The sequence below is a fragment of the Perca flavescens genome, chromosome 10, assembly GCF_004354835.1.
Source record: "Perca flavescens isolate YP-PL-M2 chromosome 10, PFLA_1.0, whole genome shotgun sequence".
Classification (NCBI taxonomy): domain Eukaryota; kingdom Metazoa; phylum Chordata; class Actinopteri; order Perciformes; family Percidae; genus Perca; species Perca flavescens.
This window is the reverse complement of record NC_041340.1, coordinates 6,163,639-6,182,485: the sequence shown is the minus strand read 5'-3', so window position 1 is coordinate 6,182,485 and position 18,847 is coordinate 6,163,639. Positions and strand designations below refer to the sequence as shown.

At 42.2% G+C, this 18,847-nt stretch overlaps 1 protein-coding gene across 2 annotated transcripts in view; it reads left to right on the top strand.

Moving 5' to 3' along the window:
- Positions 1–7,911: 7,911 nt before the first annotated feature.
- The window catches only part of ppargc1b (peroxisome proliferator-activated receptor gamma, coactivator 1 beta), a 102,843-nt gene continuing 91,907 nt past the window's right edge, over positions 7,912–18,847 (top strand). For both annotated transcript variants that reach the window (XM_028589968.1, XM_028589967.1), the window contains exon 1: positions 7,912–8,013. In XM_028589968.1, the coding sequence (XP_028445769.1) occupies positions 7,933–8,013 (81 nt within the window). In that variant the 5' untranslated portion in view covers positions 7,912–7,932. The remainder of the gene's footprint in view (positions 8,014–18,847) is intronic.

Sequence of the window (18,847 nt, the reverse complement as noted above, 5' to 3'; positions counted from 1 at the left end):
GACCTTCCTCCGCAGCACTGTGGAAGAAGGTCTGGCAATGCGAGACTAATTCACCTCCAGCGTTAAAAGAGAAATGTCCTTTGACGTTTTGAATATCGTGTAAGGAATTGGTGGCAATTTTAAGGTGAAATTTGTCTAAACAGTACACGAAAAACGTTTATAATCAGTCCAGAAATGTAAATATGTCAAATACTACTGGGTCAAAGTAACCACATATTTATATGGCTGAATAGCCCGATGGAAATACTATAAATAACACTAAAACTGGGTCAAAAAGGTTTTGGGTGTTATTGGCGACCCAGTGGGTTTTTATGCTCATGGGTAATGGGGCAAACTTTACCCAGTGCTAGACTGGATTGACCCAGTACTCTGTACCACGATTGACACACATTTGGTCAAATCAACCTAGTATTTTTTTAGCGTGCTGGAATGTCCAATTAACCCTGAAGTCATCTGAGGAGTTCAGAGGCTCACGTGTTTACAGCTCAGTGTCATTTTTCAATCAGCAGAAATGAAAGTACAAAGGTAAACTGATGATGTAACCAGGAATATTATTAGAATGTCCACTTAGATTAAATACTTAACTTGGCTCTAAGGGCACCGGACACATACCAGCCCTGCATTGTAACTGTCTGACCTTAGATTACAGCCCTGTTTTTAGTACGGGTGACTGCCACCTGACAACTAAACATTATTGAAATGTCAGCTTGGATGGTGTGGATGCTGCTAAGACACACATCATCTTATTTTACAGTTACGATACCTTTTTTGTTTTTAGTGTTTGTGGTGGTGGTCTGCTGCAGCTCAGTGTGATGTACTGAGCTACTAACGCTGCCTCGGTTTCGGCAGCTCATAGCCTGTTAGTCATCTTGAGTGCAGTTTTCTTTTGGGATGAGACATTTGTTTTGTAAGTCCCTGCGGCATTTCCTTGTCTCTCCGGCACATTTTGTGTTTTACTCTTTCTCTTTTAGTTGTTATTGTTTGTACGGAGAAATAACTAAATATAAAAGGAGCACAGAGTTGTTTGTGGTCGGGAGATGTGGCCCAAAGGAGTTAGTATTTTTAAAGGACAACTTAGTTTAGAGCGTATATGATAAAAGAGAACTCCTCCTCTTGTTCCGTTAGGCTCTTGCAAAAAGTTTCTCCTGTCTTGCTGTATAATACCTTGCCCCAGCTCATCTCTCTGAAAAAAATCCAAAATCCTTCTCAGGAATATTTAGTTCCAGTTATCGATAAGCTCACCTCTGACCTAGTTTCCTGTGACACTGACGGTTTAAAAGTGGAAGCTTGTTCTGCTGTTGACCTCGCTGGCATTCTGGACCAGAGGGCTGGCTGAAGGCCTACACTGTGTATATAAATTGTAGTAACATAAGAAGAGGACATCACTGGAACGCAACTTGGAACAGCTTGCTTCTATTCCAGTAATGTTGGCTTCTTCTTCTAAGGCCACCACGGACCAGACAGCATGAAAACATAGTGGGTTGGTTGGTAAGTCACCAACTTGCCACCTCTTCTCTCTGTTGTAAGACAATCAGTATGTGGAAAGCACGAGAGAAAAGTAATATGTTGGGTTGTGTAATCATTTAGAAACATGTAGGGCACTAGGTTTTCAAATCCACTCAAGTGATGAGTTATGCATTAGTTTTAAGTAACATTCTTGTTGGTTATACCATATGTGTTGTGGTTATATGCACTGCAGCATAGAGATAAGAAGAGAAAAGCCACAATTTGTCATTTACTCAAAACAAAACCTGCTGTGTAACTGCATTGCATTCTGGTCTATTTCCTGATCCTGTGGTTGTAGAGTTTGATCTTGATCAAGGGGGTAAGCTTCGCTTCAGAACTCGAGCCATCATGGCGCCATTTTGTTGCTAACTGGCCATCACCTCCTGTTAGCATTCCGCTGACCGCCATTTTTCTTTTACGTCACTTGACTGCGAATAACTTTACATCTGAAGCGTTTAAAGACTCTATTTGTCCGTTGTTTAGTTCCAAAGAAACACGACAATATATAAAAGGCTTCATTACCTTGTACCTCACGTTATAGCTCCGTAGCAGACGTTTTTGTAAAAATAGGCTAACGATTGTGTCATAACCAAGTGACTTACTGTCGCATAGTAGAGGAATTACCGTATAGTACAGGAGAAGCTCGCAGGCAGTTTCGACTTACATGAGATGTTTAGGTTTAATTACTAATGTTAACTAGCATGTTAGTGATCAATAATTAGCCTGTGCCCATGTTATCTCCTTACATACACCTACAGTCTCCGTATCTGTAAGATTGGGAATGATTGAGATTTCTCTTGGCACAGCTACCAGAAGACTTACAACTTTCAGACACGTTGCTCACGTCACATTCTCTCAGTTGGAGGCTGCGCAGTAAAGCTGGCCATCACCGGAAAAGTGCTTCTAATAGCCTTCACTGGTCTCCGTCCAGAGCAACGGGGTCTATTGGTCCATTATATACTGTCTATGATCTTGATGGGTTTCTCTCTGTGTGATTGTTGGTGCAAAATGGGCAAAAATGCACTCTTTGATTCCGAGGGAATGATGCCTAAATCAGCTGTATACCCAAAACATGTTCTTGCAGTGAAACTTCAATTTAGCTGTTGGAAATATCTGGACATTGAATCACATTTGTCTCCTCACACAAACTAAATCGAAACCAAAGTACCTACTGCTAACTGCTATTTTACAACTGTGTTTAAGAGTTCAAATGAGGAACTTTTTTTCCTGTAATGCATATTTGATATGTGATAAGGAAATCTAGGTGTGGTTTATGGTATTGTCTTCAACGGGCATGACTGTACGTGAGCTTTTGACCTGACGAGCAGTTATTTTATGTATCTTTTGATTGCAGCAATGTGACAAGTAGAAACAAATTCTGAGATCCACAGTGATGATTATGAATTGAAATGAATATATATATATATATATATATATATATATATATATATTATATATATATATATATATATATATATATATATATATATATATATATATATATATATATATTACCTGCAGTCTCCTCAAGATGAGGAAGCTTGTGAATTCTGTTTGTTATAATGTGTCATCAGATGACACAGAGAGACAGAAATATATAAATATACACACACATTTCCTTCTCTCATAAACACTTCCTCTCTTTTGACACATACATATGCAACAACATGCATACACATTTCAGTATATTTGCCCCTCTCTCGTACTTCAACACTTGTGAGGCCCTTTGTCAACCATTTGTTTTACGTGTTTTAATAGTTTGGATCCTTATTTCTGTGGAGTAGGATGTTTGCTGAGGTGTGGGAACATAACATCCCAATGAGGTCTGACAGGGCATTAATCACAAGTCAACAGTTTAGCCAAAATGTCTAAACCACTTTATTTGGGGGTAAAACTGAAAGTGGCTGCGCCCAGAAATCTTTCATTGCAGTGCAGTGGGACAGAAAGGCTGAGTGGACTGGTTATACTGGGACAGAGAGGCTGAGTGGACTGGTTATACTGGGACAGAGAGGCTGAGTGGGCTGGTTATACTGGGACAGAGAGGCAGAGTGAACTGGTTATACTGGGACAGAGAGGCAGAGTGAACTGGTTATACTGGGACAGAGAGGCAGAGTGGACTGGTTATACTGGGACAGAGAGGCAGAGTGGACTGGTTATACTGGTTATACTGGGACAGAGAGGCAGAGTGGACTGGTTATACTGGGACAGAGAGGCTTAGTGGACTGGTTATACTGGGACAGAGAGGCTTAGTGGACTGGTTATACTGGGACAGAGAGGCAGAGTGGACTGGTTATACTGGTTATACTGGGACAGAGAGGCTGAGTGGACTGGTTATACTGGGACAGAGAGGCTGAGTGGACTGGTTATACTGGGACAGAGAGGCTGAGTGGGCTGGTTATACTGGGACAGAGAGGCAGAGTGAACTGGTTATACTGGGACAGAGAGGCAGAGTGAACTGGTTATACTGGGACAGAGAGGCAGAGTGGACTGGTTATACTGGGACAGAGAGGCAGAGTGGACTGGTTATACTGGTTATACTGGGACAGAGAGGCAGAGTGGACTGGTTATACTGGGACAGAGAGGCTTAGTGGACTGGTTATACTGGGACAGAGAGGCTTAGTGGACTGGTTATACTGGGACAGAGAGGCAGAGTGGACTAGTTATACTGGGACAGAGAGGCAGAGTGGATTAGTTATACTGGGACAGAGAGGCTGAGTGGGACAGAGAGGCTGAGTGGACTGGTTATACTGGGACAGAGAGGCTGAGTGGACTGGTTATACTGGGACAGAGAGGCAGAGTGGACTGGTTATACTGGGACAGAGAGGCAGAGTGGACTGGTTATACTGGGACAGAGAGGCTTAGTGGACTGGTTATACTGGGACAGAGAGGCTTAGTGGACTGGTTATACTGGGACAGAGAGGCAGAGTGGACTAGTTATACTGGGACAGAGAGGCAGAGTGGACTAGTTATACTGGGACAGAGAGGCTGAGTGGGACAGAGAGGCTGAGTGGACTGGTTATACTGGGACAGAGAGGCAGAGTGAACTGGTTATACTGGGACAGAGAGGCAGAGTGGACTAGTTATACTGGGACAGAGAGGCTTAGTGGACTGGTTATACTGGGACAGAGAGGCTTAGTGGACTGGTTATACTGGGACAGAGAGGCTTAGTGGACTGGTTATACTGGGACAGAGAGGCTTAGTGGACTGGTTATACTGGGATAGAGAGGCTGAGTGGGACAGAGAGGCTGAGTGGACTGGTTATACTGGGACAGAGAGGCTGAGTGGACTGGTTATACTGGGACAGAGAGGCAGAGTGGACTGGTTATACTGGGACAGAGAGGCAGAGTGAACTGGTTATACTGGGACAGAGAGGCAGAGTGGACTAGTTATACTGGGACAGAGAGGCTTAGTGGACTGGTTATACTGGGACAGAGAGGCTTAGTGGACTGGTTATACTGGGACAGAGAGGCTTAGTGGACTGGTTATACTGGGACAGAGAGTCCCAGTTTTTTTTTACATGGCTAATACTCTTTCCATTACTGGTTGGATGTTTCCGACAGATAGTTTGGTAAACTTGTATGGTTTTAAAATCCCAGATCCCAAAGCAATAACTTTGGTGTGTGCTGTATAATGTTATTGTTACTGGAAAATGATGTTCAAAACTACAAAAATAAGACCTACATTAAAAGAAGAAGAAAAAAAAATTCTCTACTTCCTAAAAATATTATTTTGTTTTACATCACATTGGTTCTTACAAATATACACATAGGTAGTTGAACACACATATTGTATGTCAGCCAGCCTTTGAAAGACACACAGAGCTCTTCTATGGCCCTCATCTGCCTCAGACAGTTAACCTTTTCCTGACCAACAAATACAATCACACACACATCCACACTCACACTTACAGAGCAGACAACCCCTGTGCTGCAATGCAGTGATAACATTGCACTGTCCACTATTAGTCTGTGTGTCCTAATGCTTGATTTTCGCTTCTGGTCTATATCAGCTGCTTGTGGAAATAGCTGCATTGTGGAAACTCATAATGCAATAACAGCACAGAATGGCATACAAAATCTCATACAATCTTACATTACAATAAAAGTCTAGATTGCATCATGTAATAACTTTGGTGCATGATAATATTATGCATGTTATATTCTGGGATTCATTTTTAAGAACGGTGTAAAGACTTTCACATTGAATATAGTACCAAACGTCTTACATACAGACATTACCCATTCCCTTCATGTTACGATATTGACACAAAGCTGACTGCCTGCTCACTCACTGTCACTCTGGGATCACATGCAATCCCTAATGCTTTGGTCTTCTTGTAAACTGCATGACTCACAGAGATGACACTGATCAAACACAGTTATTGGGGAAATTGTATAGCCAAAACCATTTTTTACAAAATATCTGATAGCATGTTTCCATCACACAAACATCCCAGACAGGCAGCAACAAATGAAGTCAAACAACCAGTTGCAACATGTTGCAGCTGCTGCAACTCCTTGCACCTACTTTACAGTGACTTAGAAGCAAAATATGTAAAGCGCGTAGCATTGATTTTACACACTATGCACTTCTTGTGTATCTGCCAATAGGTTTTACGATGTTGAAAAAAGCATTCATAAGCGAAGAAAGGTTTTACTGGCGGTTACTCTCCGGGTTTTGTCACAAACACAAAAGAAAGCTGCATCAGTGTTGTCAATGAAATAAGTGGTGAGATCTTTTGTTAGTTACAATTGTACCATGGCATCAGGTTATGTCATCAACTAGGCTAGCTAAATGACTGACAGAAGTTGGTTTTGCAGTTGCCCAGCAACAGCATCGAGATACATCCAACATTTTTGTCTGTGGTGGCTTCTCAAAACAAAGGCATATAGAGTGTGTCCTGAATGATCAGGGCCTTTTTGTTTGTGGTTGTGATAATGACTGAAGTTGACCAGGAACCACTTTTGTTTTGTGCTAGACTTGTTTACTATAGGATTAGGATCCAATAGTCCTCATTTAGATGAAAACAATTCAGAGCTACACAAAATGAGTGGTTGTGTTATGGTTGGTTGTTACGGTATTTCTGTTTGTCTGTCTGTCTGTATCTGTCTCTCTATCTGTTAGGGATGCAAGATATATCGACTCAATATCGTTATCACGATATCATGTTGCGCAATATCATATCGAAAGTGTTGCGATAAGTATGCAACATTTAGTTTATTTTGTGGAGCGCTGCGTCCCGTCCGTTGGCTGTGGGGCTTAGTTGTGTTTGATGTACAGCCCGCTTGAAACGCTGTAAAGGTCATGTTTCATTGGCCAGTTACCGTGCCACTTGCACATGTTAGTGCACGTCAGCGCACGGGTCCACTACGTGACAAATCCTATGGAGCGTACCACAGGTGTGAATATTTCGACAGAGTAACAGTGTAAGTGAAGAAATGGATAGAGACAACAAAACGGAACGATCAGAGAAGCGAAAGAAAAGTTGTGTCCTGTTCTCTTTATTTCTATATTTCATACTGTCCAACCAGTAGAACATGTCCTGTTCTCTTTATTTCTATATTTCTTACTGTCCAACCAGTAGAACATGTCCTGTTCTCTTTATTTCTATATTTCTTACTGTCCAACCAGTAGAACATGTCCTGTTCTCTTTATTTCTATATTTCTTACTGTCCAACCAGTAGAACATGTCCTGTTCTCTTTATTTCTATATTTCTTACTGTCCAACCAGTAGAACATGTCCTGTTCTCTTTATTTCTATATGTCATACTGTCCAACCAGTAGAACATGTCCTGTTCTGTAGACATGGTCCTTATTTATTTATTCATGTTGGACCAGTCCAATGTGACCGTCAGTTGAAATAAACCTTGTGTTGTAAGAAAACTTGTTTAATTTGTTATGAATCTATTTTGATGCGTTTTCCCATAACTTTTGTAATTTAACATATGTTTAAAAATATCCAAATGAATATTGATATCGCAATATTCATAATCGATATCGCAGTATCACATTTTGTCAATATCGTGCAACCCTACTATCTGTATATCTGTCTGTCTATCTATCTATCTATCTATCTATCTATCTATCTATCTATCTATCTATCTATCTATCTATATATCTGTCTGTCTGCCAGTACATTTTTTTTATGTAATTATTTATATTATTTTCTTTGTTGGGCAATAATTTTTGCTTAATTCAATCACAATGAAATTAAATTAATCCTCATTTGATTGTGGGACCCCCTGGAGCCATTGCATTGAATCCTGGAGGTCCCCAGACCCCACTTTGGGTAACCGCATGTCTTTAATGACTTGGTTTGTTTCTGAGTATAAACAGATGCGCCCCCTGCAGGCAGCTTACCCCACTGTCCCTCCTCCTCCTGCTATACTCCGCTCTCCGACTCCACGGCTCCTCATTCACTAGAAGATGGCGGACTGCGCTCCACTATTAGATGAGGAACTCTCGTCCTTTGTCTTCAATTACCTGACAGAAAACTCCGGCAGCCAGGTAAGATTCAGGCCTCTTTGGACACACCAAACCTTGGGCTTTCCAGACCGGGGTGCGCCTTTGCACGTCGCCGGCCGTGGCGCACGCTACACCCGGTTGATGTGAGGCTTTCGCCCCGCTTGACAGCAGCATCTCCCAGGCACAGTGCGACCGGTGTCTCGGTCTGCATGCGCGCGTGTGTGTGAATGTCTACTATGTCTGGCTTTCACGTGTTTATCGGAGGAAATGTCATCAGCCATGAGCAATGAGGGAATTTGACGGATTAAAACGATTAAATGTCTTATTTCGTTGTGTTGGTGCTAGAAGCGGAGAGCGGCCGGTGTGCTGCTGCTTGCCAAGGATTATTTGGTATGCAGAGGGGGGCTTTGGAAACTTTTGACGCATTCTTGAGGGAAGTTTTAATGTCAGTGCCGGGAGACACGTGGTGCGCCGCTGGACGCATACGGACTTGGCCTTGAAGGACTATTATGATATTATGACATTATGATACTTATTCACTGTCTACAGGACTGCTTTGCTTTAAAAACTGTGCAGAGAAAAGACTTGTAGGCTATGTATTTCGGTTGATGCATTGGGCTCTGGTGGGGGGATATTAGGCTGTTTTTTTTTCTCGCTGAATAGGAACTTGTGTTTAATAAAGTGTATCTTTGGGGAAACACTGCAAAGCATCAGTGATGTGTAATGTTACTTCTCCACTCCATTATAAGCTGCTTGCCACAGCACCGAAGCTTAACGGGATCTCTGTGTTGGATAACTGCAGGCTGTTCGGTGCGCTTTAAAGTTGAGCGTTTCCCACCGATGATTCCGACTGTAATTTCGTCATATTGGTCAGTGTATCATACGATGTTCTGCCAAGCAAAGAGAAACGGAGCAGACAGTGGGTTTTTGGTCAGCTGAGAAAGTCGGTGCAATTCTATGTTTTCATAATCGTTTGCGTAATCGTTACGGAACGGTTACAAAACGTTTGTCTGCATGGTTCACCCGGTTGTTTGCTGTGGCTATAACAAAAAAATATAAATAACGGATTCTTGGGCTGTGTGTCTGAAGGGGTGACGATGACATACAGTTTAATAGCCCACGGTGTTGTTGTGGGGGTGCAGGGTATTGATTTTTGCACCGAATTTCAAGAACGCGTTTAGACTCCAAACTGCGTTCGGAAATCACTGCAATTCTGGCGTTCTTTGCTTATTGGCAATCACTTAACAACTTGAACATATAGTGCTTCTTTTAAATGAATGGATTCGATGTTTAATTGAATTCGGGATACGGTCAACACACCAAGTAGCCCGTATTAAAACAATATCTGAACTTTTATAACTGGCTCCCCTGGTAATCCCAATATAATCTCCTACTCAAGAGCCCCGCTGAGTGCGGTAGCGAGTTATGTTTACCAATTATAAAAGTTGAGATTTCATCAAAATGAAGTGATGCTTTGTACCTAACATGTATGCCGAACGTTCTTGGAGAAGGTGGTTATTAACAATAGCCCATAGGCTGTATAACATGATTTATGCCTCGTTGCGTACATGGAAATAAACAACAAATTAGCAGATTTCTGAACCGGGTTTGGTGAGAAATTCAAATTCGTATCACGTCTAATCCCCATCGCCCTCCCAGTTATAGAGTCGCACTTCCGAAATACGCACGGATCTACACCGTGCACGTAAACCCATTAAACGGTCTGTCGTTTAAATAGAGGACCCCCGGGGTTACTGTATCATAGTGTGACGTATGATTGCGTCGGGGTGATTATTGCTCTGAAGCACGGTCATCGGAGGTTGTGATGGTGGGGGGGGGGGAGGGGGTGTCACAACTGATTGGCAGCTGAAGCAGGTTAATTCAGTGTGTGGTGGGATCCAGGGAAACATGACAAACGCATACAGACAGATGTATCTATGGGGTAAATGAGAGGAAATCGTCCACCACGAGGAAATAAATGCACCAATTACTACAATATGACAACACATTGTAGTAATAACTAGATAGTGACATTCTACATCAATATGTTATGATGTTTCTACATTAATGTTATGTTATCATGTCCTATGATCACTCAGCGGTTGGACATGGTCATTACTAGAACTCATTGTTCAAACCTACAGTACATGCCTTTATTTTAATTTCTAGTGAAGATCTTAAAGTTCCCAAATATACCAAATCTGTCAGGCAGAATTTTGTGGGAAAGGTGAAGAATATTTCCATTTGACGGTATGGTGCGACTATAGGAATCTTGGGTTTAAATGTTTTAAACATCATATAGCTTCAGAAAAGAGCTGGGACAAGCTGATTAAGAATATATATGATACTGCCAGACAGCGTGCAATGAGATGATTTTTAACAACCTTAAAGTTAAAGGCAATAGTGACATGCATGCTCGTATAGTTGCTGTACAATTTGCATTTATTTCTTCTCAGGATTGTAAGGCTGGTTTGCTGCAAAGTCCTTCAGTGACACAGACGGAGAAAGACAGAGTGCAACTGGAGTGTAGAACAGGAAACCAATCAAATTGCACATTGTATCACTGCTTAAGTTCTTTCTTCATGTGTAGTCTGATAAGGTTATCTATTCTACAAACGCAGTGTTAATATGTTAATATTTACTCGTGGTTATTAGGGCTGGCTTGTGCCTTTCCCTTGGTCTCTCTTTCTCTCTCGCTATCTCTCTCTCTCTCTCAGTGTCCAGCTCACCCCTGCCGGCTGGTTATTGTAATACTACTCTATCCTCGTGACTGGAGTTACAGAACAGGGCTGCTGCAGTCATGTGAGTTGTAGTGGAGAGAGGGAGAGGCGGAGGGAGAGAGGGAGGCGTTAACTGTGACGTAGAAGACTGACAGGCAGTCCCTCCCCCCTCCTCCTCCTAACATGTGACTGCTTCCTCTTCTCTCTCTCTCTCATAGTCTCCCCCTCTCTCACTCACTCTTACACAAACATACAGTACACATGCTTACTGTCATTTCTCTCCTTTCCCCTTCCTGTTTTTTTTTCATTCACACATTCATAATCTGTCCCTTTTCTATCTTCCTGTATTTGATGATAATATTCAAATGAAATGGGTTTCTTGCATGTGGAATCAATGGAACTTGAACCTGTTGCGTTGCCTGGGTCCAGACCTTTGTATCCACCTAGTCCAGTGAGTTGACTGATTGGTCTGGCATCAAACGTTTCTCGGTTAAAGAAACAATTGATCCAATGAGGGGACTAAAGATTAGCCTAAATGTTGCTGCAAAGTTTTGGATATGACAGTGGTCCTGATTTGCAAAAAAAAAACAAATGTTTTCTTTCCGTGTGATTTGTTGGCTAAAAAGGACAAGAAAGTCTGCTGCTGCTAACAGCCATTTTACTGGCCACCTTGACCAAATTGCCGTGAAGGTCAGGACTGATTGTTTGATGGATCTGTAAGGTAACACAGTCGTCTTCCTGTTGACATAAAAATAGACTCAGAGTTTACGTCAAAGCTCATTTTTTGTTGTTGTCAGTTTATGTACCTAGGCACTTACATTTCTTCCTGTGGAGAGCTGTAAGGGCCTTGGAGGATGTGATGTTTTTCTCAAGCCAATAACAATGTCTTTTGGTTGACCACAGCTGATTGTTAGATGCCTCATTGGTCGGCCGATGCGCCACTCTTTGGTTTGAATGCACTGCACTCAAAGAGCAAAAGTGTGGTTGTCAGTAGAGCACGTCGACACAGTGAACACAGTTTGATATACTGATGCTACATATGTTAAATGTAAGAAAGTATACTGTAGTTTCATGATGCTACATTGCAGCTAATTGAGATAAAAGCTCCAATCAGTTGACTAAGCAGAGCACAAAAACCATGTCTTTGCCATTTATTTGAGACAGTCAAATCTGATAGTAACATAGTCAGCTGTTCTCAGAGCAGCGGAAAGTAAAATAGCTTCTATCTCCAACTGACTGGAGCTATTGAAAGGTTATTTTAGAGTGCAGGTGGACTTCCAGACCTATTTCAATGCTAATCATTGACCGGGTGTTTAAGGTCGGTCGGGGTCCATCCAGGGGATTGACTGAAGATCAGGCCGACTTAACGTCAGTCACCACCACATCCTGCTGTAACAAGACGCAACCAGCAATGGGGAACGGGCCTGTACAATATTAGCTGTGGCTTGTCAGTTACTCTACTCTGCCTGTTAAACAAGTTGGCTCTTAAAGAGAAAGTCACATGTAAATTCAAGCACACATGTTGGTGTCCAGTGAGACAATGTTGAGTCTCCCAGCGGCCATTTGAAAAGCACATATTCATCTCTCGGATCAGAAATGCTTGAATTTTGCTACGTTTATTTTGAAGTTAAGTCCACGAAGTCAAGTAAAAATGTGCATCCAAGTAGGTTTGGGCATCGAGAACCGATTCCTAATCGGAATCGTAAAAAAATTACGATTCCATCGGAATCGTTTCTTTATTGGAATCGTTTGGAGGATTTGGTTTCAAATCCGATCATCACTTTCCAATTTAACATGCGCAAGTTTGGGTTTCCGTAGCGGCCAGGTGCTTGTTGTGTCCCAGCCTTGGAGCTCAGTAAGTGGTGCTCTAGTGGGGCTTTATTTTACGTTGAAAAAGCCCCGTCAAACTGCAACCCACCTCTGAATCAAAATAAAACTTTCCTCTTATTTGTGAAATAAGCATGTGACCCGTTTCAACTCCACCCCTCAAAGAATCGGAATCGAGAATCGATAAGAACCGGAATCGAAAGGAAGAATCGGAATTGGAATCAGAATCGTTAAAATCCAAACAATGCCCAACCCTACTGCTGCACTATCCTACTGTGCAATTTCAGCATCTAAAAGTCCAAATGGCTGATGAATTCTGGGATGTAAAGCCACTGCATCATGTGGATCATGTGTGCTCTGCACACCTGTTAAATTAACACTTATTTGGAAGATTGTGATAAAAAGAAACCCACAAATAACAGAGCAGTCCCAGTTTAAGGTAGTAACAAGATGTGAGTTGGAGGTTGAAATAGGTCAGTAATTGAAAAATTCCATTCTATTCCATTGTTGTCTCCTCTGTGCCCCAAGTTACAAGTTATTACCAAGTAAGGTAAACTAATCAGCCCTCAAGTGTTTGAAATGTTAATTGCGTCTCTGAAACGACGCCTACACGCACCAAATGGAAAACTTAATAATACTTAAAGCCAATAGTGTGCTGCTGTGTAGCCCTATAGAGCCTCAGACTGTCAGTCAGCACTTTATCCTATAACCGTGATGCCTCTGTGTGTGTGTGTGTGTGTGTGTGTGTGTGTGTGTGTGTGTGTGTCTCCTACACAGCAGGCGGTCAGCTCTCATCCCTGCCTATCAGGTAATCTTATCCAGTTTTGGATCGGAAGTCACACAGTCCCTCACTGACCACATTTGGCTTGATAGTGTGATGCCGCAGGGATAGACAGACATCATTTTGTCAAGTTTTTAAAGCGTTAAGTCAACCATTATTAAAAATAACTGGCATCTTTTTGACTTGAATTACTCTATGTCCCACACAAAACGTTCTGCTTTTATTTTCCCTTTTGGTTATATTAACAACACAATTGGGAAGTTAGCATGAGCAGTGAGGAAGAAAAATCTGCACAAATGTCATTTAACAAAATGGCTGGATGCATGCTTTATGATTGACACATGATCTGTAGGAAGTAAAGTACAGAAATATCAGAGCAACAAATACTTAAGATGGAGGCAAAAACAAAGAAAGAACGTGTGGATTACTCCTTTTTAAATTTAGTGTTACGTCTTCTGTAGAAACCTGGCTGGCCTTATGGCGAGGCAAAAGAGGATGGCAATAAAAATGTTAATGAGATTATAAAGTATCTCCCGGCATCGATATTGGTTTGAATGAAACCCTAATGATCACTTATCAGTCTCTGGGTTACATGGTATATAAAAGCACCCTTAGAATGCATCTAGACTGAGTCTGCAAGCAGGCAGGCGCATCACTTTCTTGATGGGGCACAATAAATCCGATTAAAATTGGACAGTGACAGAGAAGAGTGAAGGATCCAGACGGCGAAGTAGACAGGCAGACAGACAGGTGTATAAATAACAAGGCTTTGAAGTTTCACCTGAGAGTGATGGATACAGGTGTTATTGGCAGTGACTGGGATTTGCACTGTGCCAGGGATAGACGACACACACTCTCTTTGGCTACATTTCATGTTTTCTTCTCCGTCCACTGATTTTGTTGCGACTGTCCTCCGTTTTCTCTGAGTTTTTTTTTTTTGTATCCGTCGTTCCCTGTTTTATTCCCAATTCCTTGTCATTGTCTCTCTCTCTCTCTGTCTATTCCGTCAGTCTGAGTCGTGATGTGCAGTGCTGCAGTGCAATGTGTTCATCTTGCAGCCTTGCAGTGACTCACCAGTCCCTTCTGTCTCCGTGTACTGGACACACACACACACACACACACACACACACACACACACACACACAGCTCATGAGCATCACTTGCATGTATACACACACGCATGCATGAATTTACGGTATATTTTACAGGATGGGTAGAAATATAAATGTGCTAAAATGCACATCTACTACAGTTACATTTTAGTAGGGCTGAATGATTTTGAAAAAAAAATCTAATTTAATAAATCTTTTTTTTTTTTTTACCAATATTGCGATTGTGATTTAATATGTGATTCTTTTATAAGCTCATTGTCTTCCGTAATATTCAAAAAAGACAAGCAGTACATCACTGTATAGTATGACCAACACAAGATTAGATAGATTAAACATGCCTTCTTTTTTAAAGGCGTACTGTTCCGCTGTGTCGGGCTCCGTTGAGCCTGTGACCAGTGTCCAACAGGTCAAGGTAGATACGCCAAGCACGCCAAGTTGATGCTTCCTCCGCAGACTGCTTTACTTTCGCGTGTCACGTGACCAGAGTCTAATCGCAGCCTGTGTGGTTAAAAAAATGCAAATGCAATTAATCATTCAGCAATTGTCGCTAAAATTGACTCAGGTCTTGGTAATGTCTCCTAAACCCAACGCTGTGGTATCCTGGCTGTTCACTGGGGGTTACTGTGGTGATGCACCGAGGTGGCATGTGTGTGTGTGTGCGTGTGCGTGTGTGTGTGTGTGTGTGTGTGCTTAACCATACATGCGTGTTTACGTGTGGTTGATCCCCATCGTGTGTGTGTGTGTGTGCGTCAGAGTTGGGCGCTGGGAATATGGCTGTTTCCTCCCAAATCCCTCTGAGGTTCATCAGGCATCCGGCTTAGACGCTGACCCCCCCCCCCCCCCACACACACACACACACAGACCAGGCCTGTATTAGTGTGTGTGCCTGTAAACGAGGAACATAAACTGCGTGTGTGTATGTATGTTTCCGTGTTTGAGCTTGCTGTTGCTAGCTATCCCGCTAAGCAGAGGCAGGTTAGGGGTGGCTCAATAATTAATTGAGTGGTGATTCGTCAGCTGCTCACTCAGGCCCGCTTGGCATGGCTGCAGCTAACCCTCACACACACACACACACACACACACTCACACTCACATTAGGGCTGTACCAGTCTGGATTAAATAAGAATCATGATTTTCCAACTGAGAATCAAGATTACGGTTATCTCTCATCCCATTCTTAGTGCCTCTGTAATCTCCTGGTTCCTATGAGATGTCTCCTGGCGTGCTGACGTAATGTGAAAGGCTCCGGTCATTAATGTTAGTGCAGTCAGACGAAAAGCCTGTTTTCATAGCCTTGTTAGCTTCATTATTACCTAAAGTTTCAGGTAGTCGTGTCTATCTGTGTCATGCTGCGAAATAAAAAGCTCCAAACAAAAGAGAGTGATCCTTATTATCGAACAATGTTTTTTTTTTTTTTTTTTTTTTTTGTCAAAACTGTGGATATATACAGTGTAGTTCCTGTACTTCATCATCACCTGGGACATTTCCTTGATTCTGACTTATCATAGCAAAAGGCTTGCAAAGGATCAGTGCGCTTTAGGTCAAAACACAACTACTACAGTAATTTTTCATTAGACTGGTTTCTACTAGCAAGGCAATATCAGGCTACAGCCGGGCCTTTTTTTCTGCTTCTCTGTAGCCTAATTTGGAAGATTGTATAGTCTTATTCTGCAGCCTGGTTTCCATCACAGAACCTACTGTACAGTACCAAGGCTACGTTTCTGAAACAAAAGTAGCTTATGATTTAAAGTAATTTATTTCTTTGTAATATTACATTTGACATTTTAGTGACTAAACTGACTTGAACTGTTCCGAGTATCTCGGTGAAATGTATGCCAACAGCACAAGGGAACAGGAGGACTCCGAGGTCACAGTGTCAGCCAAAATGAAACTGCTCTCAGATCAGGACAGGACTGGTCTTTATAGAACGGGAACTGCCTCAGAATCTCGAAATCCAGTTTGCGGCCTATCTTGCATGCACGCTGCAGAATTTTCTTCTTCCCCCCCCCGAGGGGGAGTAGCAGAGCAGCACTCAACCGTGCAAAGTGTCCAACGCGCACAATGGCTTCGTTGCGTGTGTTACACTGAGAGGCAGAGAGAACAGATACGGTGAGAGGAAGAAATGAGGGAAAAGAAAAAAAAATTCCAACAGCAAAAGCGACACCAGGGAGCAAGTGTCTTATTAGGTATTCATCGTCCGCCTTTTGCTGTCTTAATTTATATGAAAATCTATTCGGTTTGTCACTGTTCCAGGTTGTTGCCACTCGCGCTGTGACTCAAATCAGAGTGGGATGTGAGGATGTAAATTTCTCCTCCATCTCGTTTCTCTCTCTCTCTCTCTCTCTCTCTCTCTCTCTCTCTCTCTCTCCAGACTATAGTTTTAATACAGATTAAATACTTTACAGTCAGTGCTGTGATTCACTGTTATCACCTCTCATCATATTTTCTTCCTGCTCTCCTCTTTTTTTATGGTTCTTATCGTTCTGCCACATTCAGACACTCAGCAGACCACAGAGAATGTATCCTTTTGGTTATTTATTGTAAAAACCATAATTTACATAACGTTTAACCTTTGCGTCTCACTGGCAAAGCGAAAGTCATCCAGCACACGTCTTTCGGATACATGACTGTGTGCTTGCTGCTGTGGGCTTTACACTACAGAAAAAAAACTTTTGCTCTTTTGGAAACGCGCCTATAATGAAGACCACGTGGGGCCAAGTAGCATTGTTCCAGGATAGGATTACTGGTTGGTTTCTGGCTCTTTGGGCATAGAAAGCACTATGCTCACGGGGGACTCGGAGGCAACTGGGTGCATACACAATGCAGAGTTTGCTCTGCGCCTCCTAACATGATAATCTGGCCATGTTCTGCATTCTTTTCTTTTACCTTAATGTGTTGTGTTTGTCACGTGATCAGCACACTTTGCATGTCTTTGTGTTTCTGTGTAAATAGTCGTTCAGGTTATCAGGTTGCTTCAAAAATCAACCTATTGACTGTGTGTATTGTCTGTGAGTTTTTGCTTCAGAGGATCGATAAAGTGGCCTTGTCTTGTGTTACGACTCCCTATTCTTGTAAGTAAGTTGTAAGTTAGAGGCACGGGATGAGTGTGTGTTCATATTTCGCGTGATCAGTGTAGAGAATTGATGCATGCTGTTACGTCCCTCATCTGAATTTGTCCTCGCGTCTCAGGCGTTTTTTTTGTCCTTTTATCGAAGCACGTTTGTTGACTAGGGTTGGGCAACGAGAAATCGGTTCAAAAATTACGATTCCATCGCAATCGTTTCTTTATTGGAATCGTTTGGAGGATTTGGTTTCAAATCTGATCATAGGTTCCAAATTTAACATGCGCAAGTTTGGGTTTCCGTAGCGGCCAGGTGCTTGTTGTGTTGCAGCCTTGGAGCTCAGTAAGCGGTGCTCTAGTGGGGCTTTATTTTACGTTGAAAAAGCCCCGTCAAACTGCAACCCACCTTTGAATCAAAATAAAACTTTCCTCTTATTTGTGAAATAAGCATGTGACCCGTTTCAACTCCACCCCTCAAAGAATTGGAATCAAGAATCGATAAGAACCGGAATCGAAAGGAAGAATCGGAATTGGAATCAGAATTGTTAAAATCTAAACGATGCCCAACCCTAATGTTGACATTTGTGTGCATGTGCCGATGTGTGTGTATGTAGGCCATCTGTCCTTAGCTAACCTTTACTTGCATATTAGTATTCATCACAGGGACCTGGTTGCTATATTGATAGTGTCAACATGAACGTTTGCCATTCTGTGCGCACACACACACACACACACACACACACACACACACACACACACACACACACACACACACACACACACACACACACACACACACACACACACACACACACAGAAGCTTTTTATACAACACCTGAGGGAGACAGGAAAGGGTTGAAGGAGAGGGAATCCAATCTCACCCAGCAGCTCAAGGCTGTGTGGGGACACATGTGGAGGCCCAGCGGTTGCCGAGCTAGCTGGCTGCCCTATTTCTTGAAAGCTCTCCTCCTCTGTTACCTGATTTATCACACGGTCAGCCACCAGGGAAATGTTTTATTTTAAAAGCAAAAAGAGCGTACCGAGGGCTGTGTCTCTTCCTAAAATCTGACGAGATGAGAGGCAGATGAGATGAGAGGGATGCTGATACCACAGCGACATGTCAGCGTCGCACAGAGCTTGATGTTAGCCGGCTCTCCACATGTATAATAAGTGGCATTTGAACCATATAAGAAATAGTCAAATTGTGAGGGATTGGATGTTGAGAATCTGAGGATTTCACACTGTTTACTGGCATTAATCCCTTCTGTTTTAAATGAAATTATACCACTGTATTTCTGCTAATAATAATAATAATTCATAGCAGTAAATAAAGTAATTAAAATCATTCTAAATCGATTGTATTGTGATTTCTGAT